The 16,561-nt window shown below is 34.0% G+C and overlaps 3 protein-coding genes across 4 annotated transcripts; 2 read left to right on the forward strand and 1 right to left on the reverse strand.

Moving 5' to 3' along the window:
* The first annotated feature begins 2,317 nt into the window (after positions 1-2,317).
* Positions 2,318-7,671, forward strand: LOC141696996 (septum-promoting GTP-binding protein 1-like). The gene is made up of 8 exons (XM_074501172.1): positions 2,318-2,800; positions 3,029-3,149; positions 3,237-3,330; positions 3,478-3,517; positions 3,600-3,683; positions 4,626-6,078; positions 6,231-7,223; positions 7,400-7,671. Exons 1-6 carry the CDS (start codon positions 2,486-2,488, stop codon positions 4,788-4,790), a joined length of 819 nt encoding a protein of 272 aa, XP_074357273.1. The 5' UTR covers positions 2,318-2,485; the 3' UTR covers positions 4,791-6,078; positions 6,231-7,223; positions 7,400-7,671.
* LOC141695324 (uncharacterized) lies at positions 5,764-7,543 on the forward strand. The gene is made up of 3 exons (XM_074499580.1): positions 5,764-6,078; positions 6,231-6,341; positions 7,400-7,543. Exons 1-3 carry the CDS (start codon positions 5,764-5,766, stop codon positions 7,541-7,543), a joined length of 570 nt encoding a protein of 189 aa, XP_074355681.1.
* Positions 7,672-7,788: 117 nt separating the features above from the next.
* On the reverse strand, positions 7,789-12,879 carry LOC141696995 (homeobox-leucine zipper protein HDG2-like). 2 transcript variants are annotated; one of them, XM_074501171.1, is made up of 12 exons: positions 12,742-12,879; positions 11,305-11,619; positions 11,054-11,171; positions 10,788-10,976; positions 10,213-10,686; positions 9,979-10,080; positions 9,574-9,774; positions 9,273-9,453; positions 8,919-9,175; positions 8,636-8,731; positions 8,163-8,542; positions 7,789-8,077 (listed from the first exon to the last, which is right to left on the reverse strand). In XM_074501171.1, coding segments are annotated over exons 2-12 (2,265 nt in total). In that variant the 5' UTR covers positions 11,571-11,619; positions 12,742-12,879; the 3' UTR covers positions 7,789-8,076. The 2 variants fall into 2 exon arrangements, with proteins under 2 accessions (XP_074357272.1, XP_074357271.1); XM_074501170.1 differs by lacking the exon at positions 12,742-12,879 and having other exon boundaries at positions 11,305-11,797.
* Between the last annotated feature and the right edge of the window lie 3,682 nt (positions 12,880-16,561).

Genomic DNA, 16,561 nt, shown 5'->3' on the forward strand with positions numbered 1-16,561 from the left:
CAAGGGCCAAGATTAACTGGACAAAGGATGGTCACATACCTGCAAGATTCTGCACATATTTACTAAGTTAGAAATTTAAATAGAAAAAAGTTAATTTAGAAAGTAGTTTAGTATATTTTAGTGCAAGTCTTGTAAACACATGCTGCTAGTGTATAAAACATGCACTGGTCCTTAGTTTAGGAGTAACAAACAGATTTATATATTCTTGTATTCTCTCAAGCAAGGAGCCGAGTTCTTATATTTTTAAGAACAAGAAATTTCTAGGAAGACAAACTTAATTAATACAAATTAAGTGAGTTTTGAAATATTGTGTTTGTTATTTTATTCTTGTTAAATATCTCTGCAAAGTAGAAACTGTTTTGTTCACCTAATATCTAAACTGTTTAAAAAGGCTAAAAATCCAAAGAAACACTTTCACCCCCTGTTGTACTCAATATCTAACAGTTTGGTTTGGTTTGTATATACTCGTACTGAAATATAATTTATATGATAAAGTTCCATTCATTTAAGAAAATTTATCATCAAATTAAAAGATGTACAATATATTCTCTAATATTTAGATAATACTTTAATGCACGATAATAGAAATTCAGGTTTTGAACTCCACGCTTACCTGAAAAAGTTAAATTAAATTTAATTAAGTTTTTCGATGATTGACATAAATCGGAAAACCTAATAATATAAAACCTTAACTTAAAGTTAAATAAAGTATAAATGAAATCTAATAATTTAGAAAAATTAAATTGATTATTTTTAAAATTATAATAAGGCATTGAAAATAAAATCTAACCAAAGAATATCTTTTTTTATTAGAATATGAATCGCCATATATATATATATGGTTAAATATCAAGTGGATGACCGCGTCCAAAAAATTGAAGTAGTTCACTCACTAGAAATTTGACACAAACTAATTATCATTAAAGTCAAAAAATTAAAACTATAAAAAATTGAAAAATCGTAACATAAAAGGGTATAGCTCGTTTTGGAATTCAAAATATTTATTAAAATTTGCTATTTTACTCACACAATCATGATAAAATTTAGTTATTTTTCGAAATCTAAATGATAACTCAAAGAAAGGGAATTAATACCAGGTTTTATTATGACTAGTTGATAACCTGTGCAAAGCACGGACCGATTTAATTTATTTAAATAATTTTTAAAATCATAATAGTATGGGTGCTATGTCAAAATTTCTAATTTCTACTCAGAAAACCTATCCAAAACTATCCAAGCTGTGGGAAGGATTGCCCAAGATACCCACTAAACATGAACGTGGGTAATCCATCACGAAGATGAATGTTTTGTATATATCTAAGCATAAACATGTCGAACATGCATGTTTTTAGAATTTTCTTTTAATATATGATACGCATGTTGAATATTCGTATTCAGCAAACTCAAAACTTTGTCGTGAAAACACGATAAGTGCGAAAATTTATAATTTTAGGTCAATTTGGTTGGTGGAGCTGTTCCATGTACAAAGTCCACCACTATTGAATAAAAGAACTAATCAAGATGCACTAAAATAATAATTTTTTACGTTTATTTTGTACACAAGAATATATAATAAAAAAATTGTTATAAAAATTTGAAACAATGTGCCTGTTTGGAAAATTTTAAAATAAGTAACTTATCACTTAAAATTAATAAGTGACTTAAAAGTAAAAGTGATAAGTAGATGAATACTTATAAGTTATGTAAGTGTTTGGTTAATTTTACTTATAAGTCATAATTTTTTAACTTAAATGAACTAAAATAATTTTTTTAAAAATATTATTATCTTAATTCATGACTTTTAAATTAGCTTAACACTTTAAAACATATATTTAAAAACTAAAATTTTTAAAAAAATGAAAAATCAAAATAAGTTGAGAAAAAGTATGTCGTTATTAAAATTCAATTTATCAGTTTATAAGTTGTAAATTCGACTTATAAATTAGATCGATAAACAGTTCGAGATAAATATTTACAAACTTATAAATTATAAATAACTTATAAGCCGAGAGAGAAATAGGCCCAATATTTGTAATTGGTTACACTTTCCTTTCAAAATCTGGTTTGGGATCACCAGAATTCCTTAATTCTCAATCATACTTGATAAATTTGAATGATAGGAGAGAGAAAGAATAGGGTGACGGTAGACAAATGTCCCGAAAATTTCAATACAAACTAAAAAGAAGCCGGCCTTTTTGATTAAAACGGATATTGTCCAACCACAAATATCGGTCAACTGTCTCCATCTTGTGGTCGCTTTTATATGGAAGTTAAATAAACAAATCGACGTGGGGAAAAAGGCACGAGGCACCCCATTCTAAACATACCCGTTATTTGACAAAAAAAAATTAAAAAATTATCTAGCCAACATAATAGACCAGCTTCCATATTTCATGGCCCAAAGGAACCATAAAAACAACAGTTTTGCTACTTCTTGAGGCCATCATTGTTTGTTACTGCAAACATCACAAATTTTTGTCTTAGCATGACTCGTTCTGGCCGGAAGGTTATTTTAAGGCGTTTGAACGTAAAACGGATTATTATTAGGCGGATGGCGAATCTCCGGTTCTGTGTTACTTCATTATGGAGCCATCTTTTTAGCTGTTGTGTAGGAAAATCATCTGTTCGTTACAAGCAGTTGCTTCCCTCCACAATTCCTCGGTCTTCATCTCCTCCTCCTGCTACTTATCCGTCTCGTGCTGCGTCGTGCTGCTGTGAAAACCATAATGATTCTTCGGATTTGGTTGCTTTGAAAATTAGTCTCCTCGGTGATTGCCAGATTGGAAAAACTAGTTTTCTGGTAATTACTGATACTTTTTTTATTAATGAAAAATATGCATGGCTTAATATATTATCAAATAGTACACCGAATATGATCAAAATTACGCGTTTCTCGCTGTTTTACACCATTCATTAAATGTCTTAGGACCTCTGAGATCAATAGGTTGGAGAACATATGTAGGAATATTTGTTGAGCATTGTAGCAATATGTTAAACATGTATTGATATTGTTAATTTTGTAATTTAGGCAAAATATACAGGCAGGGAGAAATCGAAAGAATTGCAAGAGGTGATGGGATTGACCCATATGGATAAAACATTGTGTGTCAAAGGAGCTCGGATTGCATATACAATTTGGGAAGTTGAAGGTACTTAACTACTTAATCGATTTTTTTTCTGAAGGGATCTTCAAATTATTTTCTTTGGAAATTAATGTTATATGATATATGATGCAGGAAATAATAATCAAAAGCAGCTTCCAGTTGCTTGTAAAGATTCCGTAGCAATATTGTTCATGTTTGATCTTACAAGTCGCTGTACTCTAAACAGGTAAACCTAGCTAGCTAATTGATGTCACATTATGTTATAGAGGATAATTTTAATCAACAGTAATTAGTTGGAATGATGCTGCAGTTCAATTGTAATCCCAGAAAACAAAATTTGTGACCTTGATTTTATGTTTTTTTCCTCTGTCAGTGTTATTAGATGGTATCAAGAAGCCCGGAAATGGAATCAGGTGAGTAATGCTTTGAATCTGTTTGATAATCATCCTCATTGTGCGAAAAGTATAATTCATTTACTTGTTTGAATTGTTGCAGAGCGCAATTCCAGTACTGGTGGGAACAAAGTTTGATGATTTTGTTCAATTACCCATAGATTTGCAATGGACTATCGCTAATCAGGTAAGCTTATACTCTTTTTCAAATTTGTTAGGCAACTTTCATTGTACAAAAGTCCATTAGACGTTGATGACTCAATCAGAAGTCTATCAAATAGTTTATGAATGTCACATAAATTCATATCTTCAACAGCCTAAAGAAGTGCTTAATGGGTGTTTAAGTGCACAAATTCTAATCATTAGCGATTAGCGATAATGTAATGTAATATAAGAAATAACTTGAAAATAACCAAGATACAAAAAGATACGATCCAGATATTTTGTTTTTTTTCACACAGACAATGGATTTTTATTTTAAAATCCAGCATCTCTCCTCCATTCAAATATTTGTTTGATAGTTTGTTTAGTACAGTATATTACATGCTGCAGATGTACTAATATTCCTACTGAAAGATATAGATAGCAAGTTTGGCCACGTCTGTCTAAATCTATGTTTAAATGATTTGGCTCATTGTCCGACTAATACCAATGGAAAACGACAGGAGAACTAAAAACGTTTTGCATTCATAAAGTAGATGTAACCTCTGGAGAATTATTGCAGTGTATGGATTATTCTACTTGTAGATTGACTAACACTAGTTAGCTGTCTTTCATGATCATGATTGAGAAGGACCCATATCCAAAATTCGAATTGTATATGCATCTCCCATAAGTAGTTTACATAAGTTGTGGCAGAATCAGCAATCAAAAATATTTGAGGCTAAAATATTATAAAATGAAATTTTTGATGATTTTTGGAGATTAGCTGTGGCTCGGTATATAACTTCTGGTAATTTTTTCAACTTGGGGCTTCTGGGTTCACCCTTCACTGGTTCTGCCAGTGTACATAACATCATAAAATAACCTAGTGTTGTTTTCTCATGCATGTAGCTTGAGAGAACTGATCAGAAGAACGAAATCATGGCACTTTTTAATTTACTGGTTTTTTAATTGCTGTGTTGTGTAGGCAAGGACATATGCCAAGGCCCTGAATGCAACTTTATTTTTTTCGAGTTCAACATACAACATTAACGTGAACAAGATATTCAAATTTATCACCGCAAAGATCTTCAATTTGCCATGGTCTGTGGAGCGTAACCTGACAATTGGAGAGCCGATCATTGATTTTTAGAGCAACACTACGGAGATCACACTTCTTGCAGATGTATATATGCAAGGAAATTGCAAGAAATTTAGCAATATCAGTTATAGTCGTCAACCAGTTGCTTGGAGGTTGTAGTAACCTCCCAGTGAAACTTGAGTTGTTTTTTTACCATATCTACCGGGAAGACAGAGGCAAGCTTTGTTGAATGTGCCTATGGATCATTATCAGTCTTCTTTATTTTATTCAAGAGATGTATGTTTCTGATAAAATATCTGGTTTGCATTGACATTTGTGGGTTAGCTCATTTCTTTGCCGAATATTAGTTTTTTTATGCTCTGTTATATCCGAGTCTCCAAAATGTGGTATCACAGCTTGGTCACATATTTCCGGATATCCGAAAACATCTGGATTGCAATTCAGAGTTCAAAATCAAAGAATTTTGGTGTGGGGATTTCCTAAGGATCTAAAACCTTAAAATTCCTTTTGGGGCCAAAAACCTCTTCTCTACTATAGTTTCCAAACAACAATGAGAATTGCCCAAAAAAAAAGCAAGAAGGAACATAACTTAACACATAGCGAACAGAACAAAACCATATCGAGGTCCTAATTGTACGGCATTGGTCCAGTACGATGTCCTTAGTGTTGCACCCCCTTCAAATGGGTGCATGAACATCACACCTCCTACGGTGGCTGCCAAAGCTCCGAATGAACCCGAAATAGGCCATGGATCTGGAGATGGCGACCGCTTTTCTGGTATTTACTGTCTTATTGGCAGATTGATTTAAAGAATTTAAATTCATAGCAGCAGCTATATATTGACTTAATAAAATTGATAAGCTAATAATGGTATAGCTGCCTGGCGGGCCTTATGGTACACATTTTTCCGCAGAAAGACGCTAAGCTTCCAGCATTTATAATTGTTCACCAGCTCCCTTACTGCCCGTCAATCATTAAGCATCATCATACTGAGATATAGTAAGATAAACAAGCTAGAAGAAAAATGGGGATTTTGATCAAACTTGCAGATGCAATCACCTTGTTGTTCTTAAGTATCATAACATTTGGAGGAATGGTAATGGATTGTCACTTGTTTCTCCCAAGCCATTACTACCTACAGCACATAATCGATAGTTATATCCGCGAAAAGAGACATTATTTACTACTAGAGATGCCTGAATTTTACAAAGCTCTTCTGTATTACCATCTTTTTCTCAACTGGCCACTAGCTGTCATCTCTCTATACGGTTTCACCTTCCGGAAGTCCTGGCTCAACACCACCTCTTTGATTCTTGCTGTCTCCTTCGCCTCCATCTCGGTAAGTTATTCTTCTGTATATACTGTCTTCTTTAGGAAATGGTTCAACTACACTGCAATTTCTCAACTAAAACTCGAACTTTCAGCCTCTTTGCTTAAAAAAAGTTCTACAACTCTGCATGTACTACTATAACAATTTAGTGATTTGTGCAGGTTCCGGTACTAGGAGAACTAGTTGGATCGGGGAGGGGATCGGCAGAGCTTGTACGAACGTACTCTATTTTCTTTGGTCTTGCTATTGTTGTTATATTTCGTAGTCTTCTGGTATCTCCAACCGCCAAGAAGAAGACAACCACCAAAGAAATTCCGCTTCTTTTAATTTAAAATAAATATGGACCAGATATTATAGTTTTCTAAAAAAAATTCTTCTTTTCTATCAGATATGTTTGCTTTGCTTTACTCTACATCCGTTTAAGAACAGAAGTATAAAAGTTGTTAAATAACCCCGGATCTTCTAAAACCTTAACGTGTCGTGTTAGAGGAAGACCTAGCCAAATCTTATATACTATTCAACACTTCCTAAATCCAGTTTTGATATCATACAAGATAATCAGGTCATCTAAAATCTTAATAATTTAGAAGAAAGTCGAAAACGATCTTATAAAATTGAACAAATACATGTTACTATCAACTTTTTTCTAAAACAAAATTATCATGCATGCTGCAGCCGCCAGACTTGAACAAGCCCCCTTCCCCTCTTATATTTGTGCTGTTGATGTTGTAAAATTTACATCATTCAATGAAGAGTTTACGTGAAAGAACAAGCAAACTATACAAGACTTATCTGTGTTCATATATAGTACATAGAGACAAGTTGGAGAAGATCAGAAAATGGGGATTCTGATGAAACTTGCAGACGCGATCACCGTATTGTTCTTAACAATTGTGACCGTTGTTGGTCTGTTCACGAATTGTCATGTGTTTCTCCCAAGCCATTACTACATAAAATCTGTGATCGATAGTTTCATCCGGGACAAGAAACATTATTTACTATTAGAGAAGCCTGATTTTTTCAGAGCTCTTCTTTATTACCACCTTGTTGTTAATTGGCCTCTTGCTGTCATCTCTTTATACGGTTTCATCTTTCGAAAATCATGGATCAGAACCACCTCTTTGATTCTTGCCGTCTCCTTCGCCTCCATCACAGTAAGTTTACTCGTTCGGATACAGTTCTTCCTTTTTTTAAAAAAATTTATCGACTACACAGCCATCTCCCAGCTAAAAACTCGAACTTTTAACCTCTTGCAAGGGAAAAACAAAATAAAAACACACTTTATGACTTATCTGCTCGAAATGCTAATACATTATGGAAATTTATCTAGGTGCCTGTATTAGGAGAGTTGATTGGATCAGGGAAGGGAACAGCTGAGCTTATACGAACGTACTCTGTTCTTCTTGGTCTTGCTATTGTTGTTATATTTTGTAGTGTTTTGGCATCTCCTGCGGCCAAGACCAAGACCGCATAGATGGATTCAAATGTTGTTTCTAGCTCTATTTTTCTTATATACAAATAATTCTGTTCTAAATTCTAAACAATTGTTGATGATTTAACTCGTATTTATTGACAATAAAGATATTAGCTTTTTCAGTAGCATTCCAAGTACTCCTCGATTTACGAGTATCAGGTAAGCTTGCCTAGAAGAACTGAGTTTTGGTTTTCAGAACATAATTTAATCAAATCATTGGAACAAAGCTAACTCAGATTCAGTCATCAAAAGTCCAAACTTCCCCAAATAGTATAAATCAAGAGAAAATGACGACTGTAAATGATTGAGATATCAAAAACCAGTTCATCGAACGAATAATCCTCATCAGTAACATGAAATGATGGATAAGTACAAACTACATGTTTAATTAGTTGGCACAAATCTCTGAGAAGTCAATGCCCAAACCTCTTCAGTCTAGCCTTTGCATAAAACTCTGTCTTGTTCTTGATTAGTTACGTTAAAAGGTGCGATCTTGACTTCAATCAACTTCCAACAAGACATGCATAAGTGTGTCTGCAGTATAACACCAAAAGTACATGAATGGAAAAATTACAAGTAAACTATGTTATGAAATAAAGCACACTCTTTTTTAACTTACCAGAAATCGCGGGGCTGAGACTCAGGCAAGATAACATCTTTAATCCTTTCGACAGTGCAGTTGATGAGATTGTTAACGGTAGCAATTGATCCCAGAGAAATCTTGGCTGTAGGAATAGAGTCTACTAAAATCTGGAAAGCAATAGTTAAAAGTGATCCAGCCGAGGAAGGTCTGGATCCTGGTTCATGAGATTGCACTGGAGATCCATCGGGAAGAATAGCAAAACCGGAGGGAAGAAGAGCCACATAGTCAGGGTCTCCACCATTTATCACGACATTCATTGACATGATATCCACTGGTGCATATACTATAAAGGAAGCTGTTGGATCACTGTAACTTTCTTGTAGTATTAACATTGTACTCTGGCTTGAATTCGCGTTCTGTAACATACTGATTATTAGTTCTAAATCAAAGTATTTAATTCCTAGTCTTGAATCAAACATATATAGGTAACGAATTAATTAAAAGCTTACATGGACTCGAAGTAGTGAAACACAGTTGCTAGTTTCACGGCCATTTGCAAAGTGCGCCATTTCTTGAATAACGCCCCCATTTGAAAGAATGTCCCACTGATGATTATTGTTTTAGCAAATTAAGATATGAGAGACTGATTAATCAATTCATATATCAATCTCTTACGAGATTTTCCTGAGTTTTTAGTTAAACTTTTTGCCATGCTAAAGAAATGTTTATGTTATCATGACGGGTCAGTTGATCAATGTTATGTATAAATGCTACAAAAACACTTGCAGTTACCTGATTTCGAGAATTCTCATCACGAAGGAAGTCAAAAACAGCCTTGGGCGGAACAGGCAGCCAAAATGAAGTGGCAGCACTAAGCACTATCCCAGGTGGTCTACCTGGATCATCTACGCTTTTCCTGGTCATGATCCTAACATTGTCAGCTAAATTTCCAGAAAGTGTAGTCCATTTGTGAGCTGTAGAACCACTCACTCCTGCACTAAAGCTCATCACCATTCTCTCTGCCAGCTTCAACATACTCTTTCTTCCCTCTGGAGGTCATTTCATAAGGAATTCACTTTGACACTCTAAAAAAATTGTACATCATAATATTTAAGAATAGCAATATCATTCAAATGAACTAGTTACCAACGCTGTTGACGATGTTTGTTGGGACATTCGTGGCCATGACACTAGCAAGGCGTTCACATTGTCGATCCAGAGCGCCAACCCATCTCTTGGCCCCAAATCCCAGCGCAGAATTGAGTAGAGGCTTGTATAGATTGTGAACACCACTATCGTTCACTTCTACATGTTCGATCCATGTAACCTATAACATGTGTGTATAAATATGAGGGAAATAAAATTGGCCGGATGTAGTGAGATTGTACAATCAGCAAAAAACTGGCACTTCATATGGTAGAGACATCATGGGTATGTAACAGCTTACCTTTGAGTATCCATTTGGCATTTCATGTATTAAACATCCCGATGGCCTTCTACGGCATCTCATTGCTGGGCTAGGGCGTAAGCTGTCTATTGAAACATCAACCACTGCCCAAATCCCATCTGAGTGTTGTTTGCAGTACCTCACGAAATGGCTCTCACGAGAGGGAACTAGAGGTGAAGGGATTTCAAATTCTGCAGTCATCTGGGAAAAAATACTCTTCAGCATTTACATGTACACATGTATATTAAGAATCATTGTACTCATCTTTGGTCTTGTTTTAATGTTCAGAAATGACAATTTAAACATCTATATTGATGTACATTGATCAAATTTCGGTGCAGAAGGTGCAATATATTAAATCTAGGCACATTGGCAAAACCATAAAAAAAATCAAGTAATTAGTACCACTTGAAGAGCTCCATTATAATTCCCTGCAACTCCGGTTGATAAAACTTCCAATGTCATTGCTCTAGAAACAATTCCAGAAAACATGGTAGACCATTGATTCTGGTCATTCAAAAACACAAGTAAATCAAACATATTAACTAATTATAATTAGTATTTATTTTGGTCACTGTACAGTAAACAGCAAATATACTTGGAATACAAAACCGAAAATCATTCACAGGAGATACATACCACATCCATCAAAATTTGAACGAGGCTAATGTGATTCATTATAACCACAGCAGTTTCGCGTGATGCTTCAACTCTGAAGCCAGACAATCTGGGGCCAAGACCCCGAGGAAAGGCTTCAGTGTATTCTTGTTCACATAGCGTAGTACCGGTTGCACCATTAATACCAGGCACCCACAATGGTTCCCCTGACTGTGCCATTCTCAAAAGCTCCTCCATTGCTGCAACTGCAAGCTCGATTATCATGGGCTTAATTTCCTCCATAGGTGGTCCACTAATTGATCTGAGTATGTCTCCTGCAACATTATACATCTCCGCTGATCCTTGCCCATAACTTGAATTGTTTCCAAAACCTAGCTGATCAGTAGGTGGTGGAGCCACATAATCGGGATGGGAGAGCATGGCGTAATCAGAAGAAGAAACCTTATTCCCACCACCTCCGACGTACTTTGCAGCTATTGATGATAGACGATCAATCTGGTGAGAAAGAAAAACAAACACATAATTTGTAAAGAAAAATTCTTAAATGTATGTGTGTGTTTCTATTTAATGATATGGAGTGTCATGTCAATTTGTACCTCTTCTCTTAAATGAGCATTCTCCAACCTTACATGATGTTCATCATATGATATTTCACCTATTGCTGCTTGTTCTCCACAATTAGGGCATGAAGTACTTCCAAGTGCATCTCGGTACCTAACATTTTCAGCTCGTAGCTTCTCGTTTTCAGCTCGGAGATTTGAATTCTCATGCCTCTCATTTTGAGCCTGTAAACATAAGGAAATTAGCTAGTAGACTGCCAATATACTCATTTAAGAAAGTGGAAACACAAGCTAGTACGTACCTTCATTTGAGTGCGCTTGTTTTGAAACCAAAACTTGACTTGAAGAGGTACTAACCCTAGTCTCTTGCAAAGTTCCTTTCTTTGTTTGTCGTCGGGATGGGGGCATTCCTTAAAGAAGCTAGTACAATTCCCAAAGATCAAACACAACATGTTTTAGTATAAGGTAATGATATTAGTACAAATCAAACATAAAAAAATTCAATAATCTTACTAGCTAGCTATGTGTAAAAACATAAATATGGATAACGTACGCTTCCATTAACTGGATCTGTTGCTGAGTGTGGCGGTGGTAGCGCTTTCTCTTGCCCTTTCCAGCTTGACTAGTACCCGTACCATCTTGTTCTTCCTCGCCAGAGCCTGCATCACCGTCGTATTCTTGGTTTTCGACTTCATCAGCATCTCCTCCGATCCTCATTCTATCATCCCCTTCCGAGTTGCTTTGTGCCATTTCTGATACTACTGGCATAATTAGCTCATGACCCTCCATCATCAGAATATCAGACTGTTGGAACAACATCTCCTTTGTTTATAGGTTGGGAATTTACTCTAAAAGTTGAGTAGAGACTCTATATATTGCACCGGAAACTTGTAAGTAGAGAATAATTGCTAGTGCTAGCTAGCCTAGAAACTCAGAAAAACAAGTTGCATCTTGTACTCCACAAGAGGTAACTTAACGGACAGTCAAACTTCCTTTATATACATTAAAAAGTCGGTCTTACGGAGAAATTAAAATTTTTCAAAATTTACTACAAGAAAATCTCATATTTTTTACTGCTAAATTTAATCAGAAATGAGCTTATTTAGTCAAAAATTACGATCAAAATCGACCATAATTAATTGATAAGAGTGATCAATTAAAATCTGGTCGTTAATAAATATCCTCGAAGACTTTTTAGCAAAATAATAATAATAAATTTCAGGAGTATATATTTTAAAAGTAATTGAGACTATTAACTATCTCAACTAAGGAGAATTCTGCAAGACAAATATTATACGCAGCAACATTTATTGTGAACGTCTGTTTGGATGCGATTACTTGATATATATATAAAGGCAAAATATAAAAATTTAGTTTTGTCTGTGTACATCGGACAGTTGAAAAAGAAAACACAAAATTTGTCACGTTTGTGCGAGAGTCAATACTAGATGACAATTTCCAAAGTAAAGTTGTTGACCTTGGTATGTTTGCAGCCCTGTTGAAATGATGATATCATTCAATGCCCTACATAGGCGTACAACTTAGCAAAACCTAAATTTATTATTACTCACATCTATACATACAGTAAATATTACTGACATCCATAGACAGACACAACACAAGGTTTTCTGATTTTGCAGCTGCACATTATTAATGTCCGAGCTTAAAGTCGCAAGGAGTAGTGTGTGGTATAAACCCTACTAATTTTTATTTTTTTAAAAAAGAAGTTACATAGCATTACATTAATTGGTATAAAATACCCTTTTTGCACAAGAATTCTATAAAGAGGGATTAATTTTTACAATTATTAGTTATGGTAACCTCACATATCTAGATGATATTCATGACTTGGCTACAACATACATGAAACATGTAATTTGAATATGTATATACTTATGCAGTTATGTGTAGCAGAAGTAAATGTGCTGTCTACAGCTACGTTTCAAGTAACAAGTGAACTGTGTGAGATGTATACATAGTGACTGCTTACTTTTCCGTTCGCCGGAGACTACAGAAGATGCCAAATGGCAGAATAAGATAAAAACAACGATCCAAAGAAATGAGAGAAAGTTGCAAAAGAACCAGAAGAAGTAAGCAAATTATTTAACATGCACAGTGGCAGAGAGGAGTAGTAATTGCAATGGAGCAACTGCATTTATTAGATATACAAGACTGCAAGAGGTGTTATTGCTATGGTGCAGAGAGAGGTGAGGGTAGTTGGAGGTTGGCATGCGTCGATCTAAAATATAAACATGTATAGAGTATACTCATAATATCCTGTATATATAAATAACGAACTAGTCTAAATAATTAAAGATTTTATTTTCATTGCATATATTTGCATTTCAGATTACCCATTTATCATCTGCAGCACTTAGTGCCACTGAAATGACTCGCATTTATATATATTCTACGACTCATGATTTTGGTTGAACCACTAAAACCGCATAAATCGATATGATTTTAATCTGATCCAAAGCAAAACCGAAACGAGATTGGTGGTTAGGTTCCAGTTTTACCTTAAACCAACCTGCTGTCAAACAAAATCACATATATATAATAATTATTAGATTATTAGTTTTATATTGCTCCTTACTTGAATTCCGCCAAAGTTATCATAATTTAATAAAACTTTTTGTTCAATAGAGAGTACAAATTTTAATGTCATTTCACTATTTATTTGTCTAAATTATTGTTGGAAGACTCTTGATCATTTGTTTGCGGTTGTTATTCATGAACTGCAATTTTTTTTTTTTATCATTATTGAAGGACTACTATTGGTTATTACTTGATTAATATATGGTAATTTGTATACTACTAATACATTTATGGGGAAGAATCATATTCATTTTTTACTAACATCAGTAGTTTCTAATTGTCATTATATCGCGGGTTATAAACCGAATAATTCACTAAACCGAATCATCTAAAATCGTACCGCATAACGCCGTTTAGAAGGGTTAAGGGTCGCGAGTAGATTTAAAAATTTTAAAAACTGTAGCATATGATTTTTTTTAGATTTTACCTCCAACCCGAACTAAACCGGACCGTGACCACCCCTAACTATAATGTTAACATAATCTATACCTTCTTTTTTGTCTAAAGCACGAAGGAAAACACTATTGAAACAAAATAATATCAAACAGGACCGCGATCAGCCCTAAGTATAACGTTAACATAATCTATACCTTCTTTTTTTGTCTAAAGCATGAAGGAAAACACTATTGAAACAAAATAATATCAAACACTATTGAAACAAAATAATATCAAACAGGGTTGCAAAACAGAATACCCAAACCGCACCTGAGATCAGATTTTATCAAAAGTGTGGATCGAGGACCGACCTGGCTATATCCGATCTTCGGATCAGAAAAAACCTGGATTGCACTGTGATCGGTCCGGTATGAACCTGCTTAATAGATATTTTTATAAAATTTTAGTTTATACATTAGTTTTCATTTTTCTTTCAAACTTAATACATAAAAAATTTATGTTACTTCTTATGATTATAAAACTTTTAAAGTTAGGACATATCCTATTATTTTAAAAATATATATTAATCTTTAAATATATAAATATTAATGCGAAGTTCTAAGTTTAGTAATTTAGAGTTACATACCTGTTTTATTACATTAATTTATTACATATTAATTTGAATCATTAACATATAATATGTGTAAATATTTAACTTTTATGTATTTCCTTTCAAGATATAATTTAAAGTTAAAATAATTATACACATGAATTCAGGTTCACTCAGGTTTGGACTGATTTTCCTTTTTAGATTTTGGACCAAACGAATTGGAAACTAGATTTTTTTTTATTTTAAAGATCGGGGATCAGAACGATTATGTTCGCTCGGGGTCTTGGACCGGTAGATCCGATCTAGTTTAACTTACAGTCCAGACCAGAATATTGGTGGCCCTAGTACCAAAATATCAAAAAAATTAAACTTTGATTATCACTATATAATTTTTTATTTAGTTTTACTTAGCCTAATGAGTTCGATTTTGTCCAACTAAATGATAATACAAGATTAATTAATTTATTTCGCTTTTTTGATTTCACCCAATGGCCGATATCAATTTTAACAATATTAATGAATTTCACTTCTTTGATTTTTTCTCGAGTTCAATTTTCTTTAACTATACTAGTGAAGTTATACAAAACCCCTTTTTGATAAAAAGGAGAAACCTTCGATATGAGATGTATAACGTGATATATCATTAAAATATTGGATTTATTAAACTAATAATAATAATAATAATAATAATAATAATAATGATAATCATCATCATCATCATCATCATCATCATGTTCATCATCATCATCATCATCATCATCATCATCATCATCATCATCATCATCATCATCATCATCATCATCATCATCTCATTATTATTCCCCAACAATGTAACAACAAAATTACAGAAGGGGGTTGAATGGAATTCTGGTTACTTTTTGATTTTCTGAAAAAACTCTTTCTGAAATATACAACTGTGTTTGAGAATATGCAAGAATGCATATATAACTTTTATAGTATTATACTAACACAAAGTAAATAAACACAAGTTGAAAAATTTTCTGGTGAATTTGTCTTTTCACCAGAGATGTATATTTGAAGAAATCTCTGTGATGCAAATTGTACACAGCTGCTTACAAGTAAATCTTACAACTTAGAACTTGAGAGTGTTTCTAGAGATATAACTTAATTTCTACTTGTTGTTCTAGTTATTGTAAAATACTTGCTACACTTGTTTTATATATCACCAAGTTTACATGTGCAATAACACAAGAATAATATTCTTATCAGTTAGGTCTAAGCACATGCTTTATTTCTCAGTCCAATGCAATCCAAGTTAAATACAACATCTTTGCAGAGCTTGTTTTGCATGAAAATGGAAATGCTTCATTTTCCTCTAAAAGTTGCAATCAGGCTGCCACATTCCTTTTGTGCACTATGAACTCATGCGACTCTGTTAGCTTTTGTCAAGTCACTGTCAACCGCTATCTTGTTGATTATCCGTTAAAGCTTCATAGATGTTATCCGTTGACACTATATTAATGTCATCCGTTGAAGCTTTCTTGATAGCATCCGTTGACAGCTTTATCTCATATTCGTTGAAGGCTTAACTGTAACACCCCCAGATCCGGGGTCGGAGATCCGGGTCGTCACGGTCTTTCTTTCCACAATATCACTTCACTTAATTAATAATAAATAACCTTATGCTGTGACCCCACACTAACACACACCACAACCCATTATAGTCTCAGAGATGAAATTTAAATAAGTACAAGTCTTTGAATCCATAATTTAAAAGTTATTACAACCCAAAATGATTACTTGATAAATTTATAGTTAATTGCCATTATCTGCCACAAGTTATAATTATACATAATTGATTCTCAAAAGTAGATGGTCTGATCTACAATAGATCTACCTCTGCAGCTACAGCAGCTACAACATCAACGGGAAGACGCGGGACGCTTCCCACGCGCTTGCGCTGGGTCTGCTGGAGTCTGGCCATCTTTCCTAACTCTTGTTGTGTGATGAAGAAATAAAGCAAGGGTGAGCAGCAAGCCCACCAAAATAATATGTATAATGATTTACAATATATGAGCCTACTCATAATACTCATGAAAGTCTTGGTCAAAAGAAATGAACCAAGTTTGATATCTTAATGCGATGAAGTCGCAAAATATTCAGTATATATACATATATACTTTTCAAAATATTGGAAGTCCTCTTCCATGCATAATATACACAAAGTCCCAGTGTATAACTGTATAAAAAAATATCGTTGCAAGGT

This window comes from Apium graveolens, chromosome 11 (assembly GCF_009905375.1).
Source record: "Apium graveolens cultivar Ventura chromosome 11, ASM990537v1, whole genome shotgun sequence".
Taxonomy (NCBI): Eukaryota; Viridiplantae; Streptophyta; class Magnoliopsida; order Apiales; family Apiaceae; genus Apium; species Apium graveolens.

Coding starts and splice junctions, on each gene's coding strand:
- LOC141695324 (XM_074499580.1), top strand. CDS start 5,764: ATGGGGATTTTGATCAAACTTGCAGATGCAATCACCTTGTTGTTCTTA. Junction 6,079..6,230: donor TCTCCTTCGCCTCCATCTCG/GTAAGTTATTCT, acceptor TGATTTGTGCAG/GTTCCGGTACTAGGAGAACT. Junction 6,342..7,399: donor TTATATTTCGTAGTCTTCTG/GTATCTCCAACC, acceptor AAATTTATCTAG/GTGCCTGTATTAGGAGAGTT.
- LOC141696996 (XM_074501172.1), top strand. CDS start 2,486: ATGACTCGTTCTGGCCGGAAGGTTATTTTAAGGCGTTTGAACGTAAAA. Junction 3,150..3,236: donor TACAATTTGGGAAGTTGAAG/GTACTTAACTAC, acceptor TATATGATGCAG/GAAATAATAATCAAAAGCAG. Junction 3,331..3,477: donor AGTCGCTGTACTCTAAACAG/GTAAACCTAGCT, acceptor TTCCTCTGTCAG/TGTTATTAGATGGTATCAAG.
- LOC141696995 (XM_074501171.1), bottom strand. CDS start 11,570: ATGTTGTTCCAACAGTCTGATATTCTGATGATGGAGGGTCATGAGCTA. Junction 8,732..8,918: donor ATGAGAATTCTCGAAATCAG/GTAACTGCAAGT, acceptor AATAATCATCAG/TGGGACATTCTTTCAAATGG. Junction 8,543..8,635: donor TTTCACTACTTCGAGTCCAT/GTAAGCTTTTAA, acceptor AGTATGTTACAG/AACGCGAATTCAAGCCAGAG.